We start from the raw sequence: 14,116 nt of genomic DNA on the forward strand, positions 1-14,116 counted from the left end.
CTCCTTCAGCCAAAACAATGCATTTGTTTCTTTTTAAAATACTCGGCGCTCAGAAATGTTTGTGTTCAAATTATTTATCGGAAATCATGCAAAAAAGCACCGAATGGTACTGACAAGCCAAGAGAGAATCGGGTATTTTTATGTTCAAAATATCTGAAAAGTCAGGGAATTTTCAAATCCACGAAAACCTGCTGCTGTGGACTCTAAGAAAGTGTGTCATTCCTCATTCATTGCGTTTTCATACGTTGTAGTTTCACGAGGGTAGGGCGGTTTGAGGATTTAATCAAATTGAATTAAAGAGAAAAAGACATTATTAAGAAATATATAAAGAAAACGGAGACTTTTCATGAGGCAATTATTGGGAAACCTCTTAAATTTGTGTCTTTTTACTGGAAGATTCTCCTTCCTCAAATAATTTTTCAATAATTTTTAGATTTTTTTTTTCTTTTTTTCTTTTTTTTGTGTGTGTGAGGAAAAGAAGTATTGCAGCACCTATACTAAAATGTGTTATACTCAAGATGGCTGAGAGGATTCAGGTTCCTGAATTCCTCCTCAAAGCATATCTCGGGGAAAGAGGCAAGAAATGAAGGCAAATTTAAGGGCATAGGGCACTGTTGTCAAGCCTTTGCTCAGATTTGAAGCATCCGCCCCCTGCCCCTCTTACCTCATAAGTCTCCACGTGTACTCTCTATTATATCGCATTTTAGAAGAGAATGTGCTTTCTACCATGTTGGATTACATTTTGCAATAAGGAACCACTATCTCTGCCTCTCCCATAAAATCACAATTCTGCATAGCGAAGCCAATGCCATGTAAGTTGCTTCTAAAATGGGCCAGAAATAGTGGTCCCTTATTGCGAAATGTTAATACTATGGTATCACTGCATTATTCATCGATAGGATTCTTTTGCGGGCGATCTGAGTCGAGAGCGTCAATTCAAATTTACCCGCCACTGTCCATATCGTCGCGTCTGGTGATTGGTGCTTTACTGGATGACGTCGACCTCCACTTGTTGACACATTTTTGTTTACGTTTCAAGTAAACACATATAACTGTACTTTTTTTCGTGCCAAATTTTATCGGTTCCTGTCAATGATTCTGAAAGTTCGGAAGTATTTCCTCAAGATCAGTGTTTTTTGCTATTGTGTGACTTCGGTTAACGCCTCTTTTGCCTTCCGTGCCGTATTTTCAACTGAGCAGCTCAATTTTCATTCAGATTTTCAGTTATGAACGCTCATGTCCTAGCTTTGGTCAAGCACGAAAATTCATGGAAAGTGCAATGACCTAATAAAACCATTTTCTCGTGTCGGTCCGGTGCGAAATGCGCTGGCTTTTCCTGCTCTGCAAAAAGATGCCCAGTTGATACCTTGGTAAGATCTCCTCTAATAATAAACTATTACTATCTGTAGGTTAATATTGTAAAGTAGGATTTTATACCAGTTCTCTTGGAATTCAATCATCAATTTTCAATCGTGAGTAAGACCTACCAAACCTCCATGCAGTGAGCATACTCTTTTTTTTTATCGGATCACTGATAAATACCCTGCTTTCAGGGGCAAATGAATCACTTCAAGTTGACTTCGCTTTTATCGTATCTGTCATTCCCCAACAGCTGTGAGCTCTGCCTTGTCAATGTGTACACAAGTCGGAAATTTTGATTCGTAGTTTGATGTCAATATTCAGGTGTCATTTTATACAGCCATTGTTGATTTATTTTGATCTATTTTAGTCTGTTTGTAACAAAAGTGATGGTTACAGTCCAACGAATGGAGCTAGGTGTCCACATTTTTTAGATCTAGAGCAGTCAGAAACTTTACACGAGGACTAGTGTTAGCTTGCTCACAGCCACTGATAATGCCAAGACTGCTTTAATTGTTTAGTGTGTGTAAAATTGATGATTCACCCTTGTTCAGCAATTTTCAATAGTTTCTCTTAAGTACCTGCAAGGTTTTTAAGCACTGAAGTCTCTGCCCATACTTATCTGAAGAACAACAGACTACCAAGTAATCCAAATATTCTCAACGTACTCTGCCCCTTCCATAAATATACTGTGTTTTTGTTCGAAACCCTTAATGAATACTAAGTTCTAACACTTCTTTTTCTCTTACAGAGATATTTTTTCTTCCGACAATGTCACAAATTCTGAATGTGGCCAAATTAACCAGTAGAGGGAGAAATACCTCTCATTATGAAGATCTGGACAGAGCTGATAGTAACTCTCGGCCAGGAGAGTTACTGCAGGATGGGGACTCCTATCCCCATTCAACTCAAGAATTGGAGATGAATTCAGTTTCGGCTGTTCCAGATGGTACCTTGATTCAGTATCTACATTTCCTTTGAAAAGCCCTAGCGATAGACTGATTTAGTGACTACGTCAGGGGTGCAGAAACTTCTCAACCACGCGACCGGCCGTTTGAGTGAAATGGGAGAACCCATGTGAGGACGAAGAAATTGTGGGAACCTTGGAAGGTTTTTTTTTTCCAGGGTTTAGGGGGAACTTGACTGTTGAGTGCGCTACTTTGAGGGAACCTAACTGTCAAGCGCACTATTTTTGGGGGAACATAACATTCAAGCGCTCTGTTTTTGGGAGAACTAAACCGTTGACTGCGCTGTTTTGAGGGAACCCAACTGTCGGCTGCGTTACTTTATGTGTTGGGTGAAATTCTGCGAAATTAAGCTTAAAATGGGGAACCCTTGGAAGTTTCTGCACCCCAGGACTGGGTACGTCATTTTAAATAATATCGAACTCCAGGTTCAAACTAAAACAAACTAACATAACATCATGTACGAATTATTCATGAGTCAATTTATTAAAATTTAACCATTGACCGGTCATAAATCAATTATAGACCTATTAAACATGGGAACTTTAGATTGTGAGAAACACTTAGACGCATTTTACCACCGTGGCGCAAAGGGCATGAAACAGAGACAAGGTTTTTTTTTCTTCTACATTTGAACCAAGGGTTCGATATTATATTGAATGATGTAGCCACTAAATTAGTCTATTTAAAATATGTACATTGAGGATCGAAAAATATGATCCTTTTCAAACACAATTGAAAAATAATCTCACATTGATTTTATTGTATCAACATCTTTCATTTTATCATACCTCATTTCAAACGATGCCTGACTGCATTTTTTTTTAATATTACGTACCTACCTGGATTTTACAGCCCATCATGATCACTATATCGATGGTGAAACTACCAAACCACGTATCTCGGTTTGCGACGTCGCAGACTTCCTGTCATACTTTATTTTTTAAATGAAAAACTACGTAATGGCGAGTCTTGAGAATTTCTATGATTTTTCCTCTTCGTTCGAAAAAAATTCTGTGAAAATTTCAAGGAATGATATTGATTTGGTCTATTTCAAAAAAATAAAATGTGAGCGTAGATTTTTAAACACCGCAAACGAGATACGTGGTTTGGTAATTTCACCGTCGATATGTAATTTATAAGTCTCTTTGTTTGTTCTAGTTTGGGAAAGCTTTATTTTCTTTAGATTCTGAGTTCTTTCCAAAACTGAAAAGACAAGCTTTTACTTACCTTTGAAATTGGACTTAAAAAAAAAAAATGCCCAGGTTCTAGTTTGTGTTCACATGATAAGTGAAGCAGCAGCCATTTTCCATCAAGCCTCTCGCCAATATCGATGAATGATTGCCCAATGTAGGAAAAGAATGCTTGGAGAGTAAAAATATTCGCATTTACATTAAAGAATTGAAATAATATACCTACATGCTTATATTTCTAAGTTGGCAGAAGTCTTTTATTATTAGATCTTGAAAAAAGAAAATTACTTCAAAGACTAAAGATTGGTCTCTTTATTTATTTGCATTCAATGTTAATTTATTTCTTTCTGTTCCAGATACTTTCACTGTAACCCAAGCTGTAAATGCATTTGGATTTGGAAAGTTTCAAGCCAAGCTCTCTTTGTTCACTGGTCTCTGCTGGATGGCAGACAGCATGGAAATGACAATTCTCAGCATACTGTCTCCTGCTCTTCACTGTGAATGGCACATAACTAGATATCAACAAGCTCTTGCGACAACGGTGGGTATTCCATTCTAAAGAAGTAATTAAGACTAAGGAGTTATCAATATTGCACGTATAGTACAGAATGTATCAAGCCTTACCATTCTTATTTGAATGTTTAAATTGTCATTACTTAAATCACAGCATTTTTGTATTGGACAGTTTTAAACTTGCTAGCATAAAATCATAGGCACTGACATTAGTCAGAATAAATAGCTTTCAGCCAGCAGAACATTCTGTGCCACTGTTATAGCGTTTGTAAATACTTATAAAAATATAAAAAAAAAAGCTTTTTTTTCTTTATTGTGACTGATTTTCATCCTGCGTCAAGCTAACCCTTTATTTCTCTTTATCAGGTTGTCTTCTTAGGAATGATGCTCAGTTCAACATTTTGGGGGCATTTAAGTGATCGCTATGGAAGGAAACAGGTATCTACTTTTTTTTTCTACTCCTTGGTGTAGCTGTCATAAAGTTTAATGGTTTTTTTTTTAGAATTTTTTTATTATTATTATTATTTAACTCATTGACTTATGAATTGTTTGGAAAAGCACTGTTGCTATTCTATTTTTTTCTGACTAAAGCATAGAAAAGTCAGTAACGGTAATCATAGTAACACAGCATCATCAGACGCTTACAAACAGAAAGTCAGCAACTGCCAACGCATCTGATGCATATTGTAGCAGCATACGTCTTATGCTGCTATGATATGCCATATGATATACTTATAAGGAAAATAAATGATTTCTTATTCTCTAACCAACTTGAATGTACTTTTCAGGCATTGACGTTATGTGCGGTCTTGCTTTTCTACTATGGTTTATTAAGTTCCTTTGCTCCAAACTATGTATGGATACTCTTTTTACGCGGTTTGGTTGGATTTGCAATTGGATGTGTCCCTCAGTCGTAAGTTCTTTTCAGACTTTAATAATAAGTATCACATTATTTTCCCTTCCTTTTTTTTTATTTTATTTACAAAGATGTGCAGATTTTATTTAATATTCATTATTGTTCTTTGCTTAAATTAACTGATTTAATTATCAATCATTCTGTCGTATTCTAATATATGATACGAAATTTTCTGTCTCTAAATAATTTGAAGTCATGTTGAGAATCTGATTGGAAGGAGCAATGGATGAAGGCAACAACATTTTGCTTTTTGGTATTACCATTTCTGGCTCATTTGATCAGCTAGAAATTATAGTCCCTTATTGCTAAACGAAGTCCAATCATGCCTGTAGTAGGTAAAATACTTGCACTTATTCTATATTATAGTCTGTCCAAGATGGGAAGAACCGTGGAAATTCGGGAGTAATTGCAACATGTAGAAGGAAGGGTAGCGTTCCAGCAATTGTAAGCGATGAAGACACTGAACCAACCCTGCACCATGGTGCACAGCACAGAGGGCTGGCTCCTCATGAGTTGCTTGCCGCTCGACGGCTAGAACCGGAATTTTCTGCGCCATGGTCAAATCCCAGGGAAAACCGGTGCCCCAGGCCCATAGCCTCCTGTGCGGTGGCTGCGGCATGCGCTAAACACCAAGAGGTGACAGTTGACGAGGGTCGAGACACCCCCACCCTGCAAAACAGTGCAAATAATTCTGACTTTCCATGGTTCTTCCCATCTTGGACAGACTATAAGTGTCATCCTCATTACATTACATATTTCGCAAAAGAGAATGCATGTGCAACAATGCTAACTGTTTTTTTAAATCAAATGCCTTTGAAATTTTAAAATGGAGGTTTGACAGGAATTATATGTATGCTAATGACATTTTTTCAGAGTCACGTTGTATGCTGAATTTTTACCATCCAAGCAAAGAGCAAAGTGTGTCGTTCTTTTAGATGTAAGTATTGCTGATTATGACAACCTCCTTTGATTGACTGATTGTCTTTAACGTTAAATCTTGACTTGGGAGACCTTGTTAAAAAATATGTTAGACGTAAGGGGAAAAAACCAATAACATGAAATCCTCTTGCAAACGAACGTAGTCAATTTTTCTAGTTACATAAGTTAATTTTTCATTATCTTACAAAGGGTCAAAGATTTTTTAGGGGACGATCAAACTCGTTGCCTAAAAATTGCAGTAAATTAGCAAAACGTTAACTAAATGAGCACCAGTGGCGTGGCGTGCTTTGCGATATCTCAATTGTTATGCCATTTAAACCCATGGAAAAGGATCGATAAACAAGGTGTTCGCAGCGAACCCCTTAATAATTGATTCTTTGCCATAGGTTTAAATGGCATAACAATCGATATATTGCAATTCACGCCACGCCACTGATGAGCACAAAGATGTTGTGTCAATGATACAGAATGCTAATGAAATGGTGTTCATGCCCATCATACAACATGGATTTAATTTTCTTTATTTGTTAGCTAGGACTATTGTTGATTGCAAGACTTTTGGAACACTGTATGTAACTTCGCTAGTGATGAACTTCAAACTCATTAAAATCAAGAACTTCATCTTATGTGTAATTTTTTTGTCTCCAGTGTTTTTGGGCGCTCGGGGCTTGTTTCGAGGTTCTTCTTGCTCTCATTGTGATGCCGACGTTAGGTTGGCAATGGTTGCTGGCCTTATCTACTGCTCCTCTATTAGCCTTTGCATGCATTTGCCCAGTAAGTATGAATCTTTTTGCCCTTATTTTTCACCCTCTAGCTTTCCAAACATTGTCTGTAATACCTTGATCATCCAGCAATTTGCGGTAGGTGTCTGCATGGGAAATCGTAAAATCTGAATAGTCGAAAAGGCGTAAAACACCTTTCAGACAAGATACATATTAATGATCAATATCATGGTCATTATCATGTACTGCTGTTTTGATCATGTTTCTTTCAATTTTCCTCGTCTTATATTTTGCATCGAACTGTATGATTGCAAGAGTTTGGAACTTATATCTAACAATTATGATTCAAAATGCTCTGTTTTCTTGAAAATGCATGTCCACAAGGCCACAGGGCTTGAAGCAGTGGGTAATCGAGGTATCATCGTGCAAGGAAATATAAACTTCTTCCAGGGTGAAAAAGTTTTCATCAAAGTACACCAAGAGTCAGTTCACTGCACCTCTTAGTTGATGATTTTTTTGCAAATAAATAGAAATCACGAAAAACCAACTCAAAACTCAAAGCAAAAACCACTTCTTTCAGATTGAGTGCACTAACCCATGTTTACAGATATTTAGACTCTCCTAGTAGTCAGGGCAGGCGGCACTTTAAGCAGTACTATGCAATTTTCCTTGAATTTTTATGTTTATCAGTGCAGATTTTCTGAGCTTTAACATATCTAATGATTTTTAAGACTCCATAATCAAATTCAGCATTTTCTTGAATGCAAATTCACACCTTTAAATTTTTCCTTATTTTCTAGTGGCTACCAGAGAGCGCCCGTTATCATGTTGCATGTGGTGAGCCGGATAAAGCTCTGGCAACCTTACGACAAGTTGCAGCAGATAATGGAAAACCAATGTTGTTAGGCAGACTAGTTGTAGATGACTCAATAGTAACTGAACAAAGAGGGCGCGTCCGGGATCTACTCATTCCTCAATTGAGGAAAACTTCCCTCCTCCTGTGGTTTATATGGTAAAGTTCTGGAGAATACTATTTTTCTTTCTTCCAATCAAAGTGATAGGATTTGTTTTTGTACAGGTTCAAAGAAATATATCAATGTAGGATTTAATTTTGTACAGGTTCAAAGAAAAGTATTTCCATGCTACTTAGAATGTAGGCCAGAGAGAAAGAAATATGCAATGAATATTGAATTTAGTTTTCACTGCTTTTTTTAGGACTCAGGGATATTTTTAACTCTCCTGAAAGCTCATACTTACTGAGAACCATCCTTGTGCAATTGAAGCTCTTTGACAGAAGCAACAAATTTTAGGTGGTATTTATTATTTTTTAAAAAGTTTCAGAACATCTATCGTAAATCAAGATTTTATCTTCCATAAGGATGTATGTTGATCAAAAAATATCACAGAAACTTTTGGTAGAACTTTTCTAAAATCGTTCAGTTGAAGGCTGAAAAGGTTTTATTTTTACTTGAAAAAAATTATTTTAAAAATATGTACTTATGAGTTATCCAAAGTTTAAGTGTCGCAATATTTTCCAGTACATGATAAATGTCTTTTGTGTGTGTGCAGGACGGTTTGCGCTTTTTGCTACTATGGTGTTGTACTAATGACTACTGAACTCTTTGAAGCCTCGGCATCTCGTTGCCAAAGTCAACCGGAGTCTTCAAACCTGTTGAGACTTGTTCAGCCGATTGCCGGCAATTGAATACTCGAGATTATATGGATCTTCTTTGGACAACTTTGGCCGAGTTCCCTGGTATGAATTTGTTTGTCTGTTTTTTTATTTTTTTCTCAGCTCTCTAATTCGTTGCAGAACTTGAAATCTGGCTCAGTGAAAATATGAAAAAGAGAGGTTCTCTGAACCCACCTCTTCTCCATCTGGGTCCAAAATTTCATGGTGTGCTTGCTTCATGTTAACTGCAGAGTTTATTGCCTAAACAGGAATTTTTCTAAGATGAAAAGTGAAGCCGCTAAGCAAAGAAAGATGATTTCAACACAATTTATTACCCGTTTTACTTAATAGCTAAAAATTCCTCTCTGAGAAGTCTGAATTTTCCTAAAAAATTCCCATCTACCCACAAGATTGCACACAAAAATATAAATTCAATTTTTGTTAAATTTTCCTGTAACTTATATTCTTTATTTTCAGGCATTTTTGCAACCATATTTGTAATCGAAAAATATGGCAGGAAGAGAACGATGGCAGTTCAGTTTCTGATCTTCACTATCTGTGTGTCTGCTCTCTTCTACTGTTTTCTGAAGTAAGTTTTTGTTAGTTTGTGGTTGAGTATTTCCTAATTGTGAAGGTGTTTATCAGCGTTTGTACAAAACTTAGTCAATTCAGTGACTTGTTGGTACTTTGCACTCTGAATAACATAAAGCAGGGAGGAACTCTGCTCGATTAAGAGGCCAACCAAAACAGTTGCAGTGTGCAATTTAGCTCACATAGGTTCTGGTTTTTCTGTGAGCGGGAATCTCAAGTGTTTTGCAACAATTTCTAAATAAGAATGTTAATATCTCAGTTAGGAATTAATTTCAGTAATTTTTTAGGTGCAAATTGTATTATACGTAAAATTTTGAAGAGAAAATGAATATCAGCATGCTTAAATTCATTCCTTGTCTGGTGAACTGCTATATTTTGTAGCTCTTTGATATTTTTAGGAGCCAGGGGAAAGTTTTAGATTGTCTGTGTAAGTTTAGTTTTTCATCTTGTGTAGAACATATCTGAAAATCAATTGTTTTTCAGATCAAAATCAATTGTTCAAGAAAATCCTCACTTTTGCAGTTATAAATGCAGTTATACTTCATTAATTCTTTTTTCCTTTAAATTTCAGTCGCACATATTTGACTGTAACTCTATTTGTGGCGCGAGGCATAATTGCTGGTGTGTTCCAAGCAGCTTATGTGTATACACCAGAAGTTTACCCAACTCCTTTACGTGCTGTTGGAGTAGGCACATGTAGTGCAATGGCAAGACTTGGAGCTATGGTCACACCTTACATTGCACAGGTATTGTTCATTCCCATATTAGGTATTTACACTTCTTAACAAAACAAACATGTTTGTATCAACAATCCTGGTCATTTTATTTTTGGGTTCAGGTTGTATTCTCATCGTTAAACTTCACATCCACTGTACATCCTAAGAGCGTGATGTGAGGTGATACAAAAAGAATGCATACATAGTATGATTTAAGTTCCTCCCTGATAGAAAGTTCATCTATAGTTTGAAGAATTCATCTCCATAGCCCTTTATTTAACCCTTTAATTTAACCTTTCAAAGTGACCTCTGACTTTTAGATCTTCCTCTCTGCTGAATCAAAAAAAAAAACGAGATTGAACTCAGAAGTTCAAACTACAAACTTCCTTTCAAGGTATACTCGTGAAAAGAAATTTCAAAAGGGAAAGCAATATATTGACTCGTAGACCTACATTTACACTATGTATTTTTTAAAATTGAATTCATTCCATAAAGGAAGCAGAGATGAGGCGTCTAGTTCCAAAAGCGGCAATCTCCATTGCCCTGTCTAAAAATTGTACGATCATTATAATTTTAAGAGTGAAAGAAAGAACGGGAAAACCTACACGTTTATGTTTTCTTGTGAATTTTCTGTTATTAAGCATGTAAAATTTGGAAAATTTTAAAAACAGCTGGACGTTTTGATTGTTCCTCACAGATAATTTATATGATTGCACAATTTTTAGACAGGGCAATAGAGATTGCCGCTTTTGGAACTAGACATCTCAGATACTCTTTGTGAAGACATGATTGTATCCACACTAACTAAACCTCTGACAGTTAAGTTTTTATTTACAGCCATCTGGAGTAGATAATTCGTTGACTACCCATGGACTTATAATATGGTGTAATCATCCACTGTGTGTGGATGAATGGATTGTAGCCCAGTCATTTTTGGCTGTATGTATTGAACGCAACATTTGATAAAATTGGGGAAAACCCTGGATATTAGGGGAAAAATAAATGGTTTGATTTGTGTTGATAAGAATATACTTAATACACATAATGGGGCAGTTGTGCTGGTCACAGAATCGTGTTTTGATGCTTGATTCTTGCAGATTAGCTAAAAATAATAAGAGCTATCCAAACCGCAACCTTCTACGTTCAATATTAACCGAGATATCGCACCTTGAAAAGTCGGGTTTTTGACGTCATCCACTGCAGTAGTGACACCCTTGGTTCAATCAGCGATACCTCGGTTAATATTGAACATAGAAAGTTGCGGTTTGGATGGATCCTATTATTTTGAGCTAATCTACAAGAATCAAACATCAAAACACGATTCCCTGACCAGCATAACTGACCCATTCTACTGTCTGAGTTTTTTGTGTAGCATATCTTTTGTATCTTGCAATATCACAATATTTATTCATTCACAGGTTTTGCTGCAATCATCCCTGTTTTTTGCCATGACAGTTTACGGAGAGTGGCAGCTTTGATGGCTGCTGTGGCCTGCGCCATGCTACCCATTGAAACTAAGGGTAAAGAAATGAAAGAAAGTTTTGTAAGATCCTAAGACTATTTGTAGTTTTAGAAATACTTTTCCTTTTTTCGTTCCAAAGACAGTCAAAAAACTTTTATGTTTTTCAAACTTTACTCTGGCTCTAAATTGTTTTTTTTATATTCCAAATTTGTTGTAAACTATCTTTAAATCTATGTTTTTGCAGATCCTAGGTCTATGTTATATTTTTTATATTATTTATCTAATTTATTGCTGTGAATAAGTTGAGCAGTATTAATTGTCTAAAATTTCTCAAATAGAAGACATTTTTTTGTATATATATCTAACTCGAACTTATAAGTAAGTTTTATCAACTCACTTAATGCTGTCACAGAGTATTTTTAAACTTTGACTGGTCTAATGTGACAGACTGTCCACTATATTTGATGTCAGTTATTTTTCAATTAATGTTCCTCACTAGATGGCATCTAGTTATCAATTCAATTTCCAAACAGTAATTTCGGTCAATAGTTCAAGCAAAAATGGTTTAACTTTTCAATTTCTGACCCAATTGCTTTTTAGCAGATCAGGATCTAATCTAGCAGAAGGGAACCAACAAGGTTATTACAGTGTTTTAAAAATAGTGCAATTTTATCCTCATTTCATAAAAACTTAAAATTTCAAATTCTCTTGATTTTCCTACAAAAAAATGTTTGAATTATAAACAAAAAATATTCTGTATTTCATCAAATGAACATGCTTTCAATTATATTTTTTAAAAGCAAAGAAAAAGATGCAAGATTTTGACAACACTGTAATTGGATTAGTTCCTTTCTACTAAATTTGATTACATTCTTACTCCAATATCTAGCTCTCCCAGGTTTGAATATCTTCTTTGCAAATGATAGTCTATATTCTTAACGCATGCCTTGACTTAAATTATTTCCTCAGGACCATGGTTTCCTGTCGTAATCTTATAAAAGTTTTAAATTAGACTTGACTCTTTAACCTCCTTTTTTTTTACATTCAAAGCTCTCTGTTGATATCCCATTTTCATAGCGAGGGTTGATTTATAAAAAGCAAGAATACTCCAGTTGGTTTTTTTTTTTCAATTTGTTTGAAAAATTATCTTTGTAAAATTGTGATTTTTTTATGACTTAGTTAAGGTTCTAATTTGATCATAGTGAAACTCTATAGAGATAAATATTTCCAAGTGATCTTGTCAGTGTATAGCCTGGAGTTTTCACTTCTGTCTTCAGATTGTGAAAGTGTACCTTAACGCTACTATGTTTATGTGCATTTTCTTATAGTATTGCCAGTTTTGATAGAGGTAACTCATTTCTGTGGAGTGTAACTCCTGAGCTTTGTTTCCATCTAGTCTCTCCCTTTCCCTTTTTATTTATTGACTCTTAATTTAAATGATTTTTGCTTAAGCTTTATAGCTGTTTTGAATTGATCAGTGCTTAAATTATTAATTCAGGGAGAAAATTGTGATTTTGTAGTTGCTAATTATCAGCCTCTGTCCTGCATAAAACTTTTATAGAATTCAAGAAATTTTTATTCTTGAAGATTAAACTTTTTTAAGGTGTTTTCAATATTTCATAACAGTTGATTCATGAGAATCTTTGCTCCTCTGACATTACTCTGGGTATTGTTCAATTTTTGTGTCAGCTCTGAAAAGCGTGAATTCATGTAGACAATTAGGTTCATTGCAAACTATAGTTATACCCATACGTCTGAAGAACAACGAAATTTACTTGAGAGGTAGCATAAAGGTGCAACTGTGCAGATAAATCCAGCACCAATATCTTTTAAAATTAAGTTTTTTATTATATAATATTTTTTTTAAACAAAAAATTGCATTAATTGACAGTATTAATTGTTTCGATAAGTTTTTTGTCAGTATTCAATAGGCAATAATTGGAAGTTCCTCGACAATACTACAGTATTAAAAACTAAAATTTGTTAGTGATTTTTACTCAATGTCTTGTGCAGGAAGTACAAATGTCTGACCATTCTCGGTTTTGCAGTATTTTTCCCCCACTGTATTTCTGTTACTTTTCACCTGTTTCAAAAACCATGCCAACTCATGTGCTTTTTTTTGGTTCTTCCATTTTTTATCTTAATGTTTTAACTTTTTCATTTTTAAGTTTTTATTTTGATCATTTAGCTGTGCTTTAAATTGAATTTTAATACTTCAGGAGAGATTGTAAAGTTTCAGAAAAGTTCCTTTAATCTTAAAACTTTTGGTTTTATCTCGAATTTTTTCACTGGTCTCAAGTAGAGTCTCAAGTGAAGTTAGTTATTTTTAGTTTTATCACTGAAATTTTACAGGCTCTCTGAAGATACTTCTGACACTAAAATTTATAAAAATTTTCGCAATGAGTGATTCATTTTACTTTATTTTCTTATCATAGATACTTTATTGTTGTAGTATATTTTTATATTAATTTATTTAAATGTTGGGTATTGTTATAACTTTAATGACTGTTAATATATAATTTATTTTAATTACTTCTTGTGAAAAATTTCTTCCCCTACTACTGAAGGACTTCAAGTGCATAATTATAAAAAAAAGGATGAAAAAGGTGTACAATTTCCATGTAATAAATAACGTAATTAATTTTTTAGGAAGTAGGGGGATGTAATTTTTTTTTTTGGGGGGGGGGGGGGGCTCAAATGGTATAAAACACCTTTTCTCACGCTTTTTAGACGGCAGAATTTCTTTCTCTCTGGTGCCCTCTCCCATTTTTTTAACTGTTCTCACTGTTTTTGTATGTATGTAAGCCGCTTTTACGGCGCGCTAGAGCGCTCTGCGATGCCTGCTCTCCACAGGAATCTGTCATGATAGAGATCTTCCGGAAGCTGACATCTCTCCATCTCTTCACGGATGCCCTCTACCCACCGTTTGGCTGGACGCCCTCTCTTACTGTTTTTACCTCTTTTAATTTTATCTCTTAGGTACTTCCTGCTCTTTAACTCATTATTCTAAACAGGTTAAACTTGCATAAACGCTCCAAGCCATCATTTGATAAAGTTCACCAGCCATA

General features: G+C 35.2%; 1 protein-coding gene across 1 annotated transcript; it reads left to right on the forward strand.

Moving 5' to 3' along the window:
- Positions 1 to 485: 485 nt before the first annotated feature.
- LOC109040740 (synaptic vesicle 2-related protein) lies at positions 486 to 13,580 on the forward strand. Its single transcript, XM_019056772.2, is given in 14 exon segments — positions 486 to 1,370; positions 2,111 to 2,308; positions 3,874 to 4,058; positions 4,397 to 4,468; positions 4,819 to 4,943; positions 5,820 to 5,883; positions 6,534 to 6,659; positions 7,408 to 7,619; positions 8,177 to 8,235; positions 8,238 to 8,363; positions 8,757 to 8,868; positions 9,442 to 9,616; positions 11,005 to 11,049; positions 11,052 to 13,580. Coding segments are annotated over 13 exon segments (1,569 nt in total). The 5' UTR covers positions 486 to 1,370; positions 2,111 to 2,130; the 3' UTR covers positions 11,142 to 13,580.
- Positions 13,581 to 14,116: the final 536 nt, after the last annotated feature.

Source organism: Bemisia tabaci, chromosome 6, assembly GCF_918797505.1.
Source record: "Bemisia tabaci chromosome 6, PGI_BMITA_v3".
Taxonomy (NCBI): Eukaryota; Metazoa; Arthropoda; class Insecta; order Hemiptera; family Aleyrodidae; genus Bemisia; species Bemisia tabaci.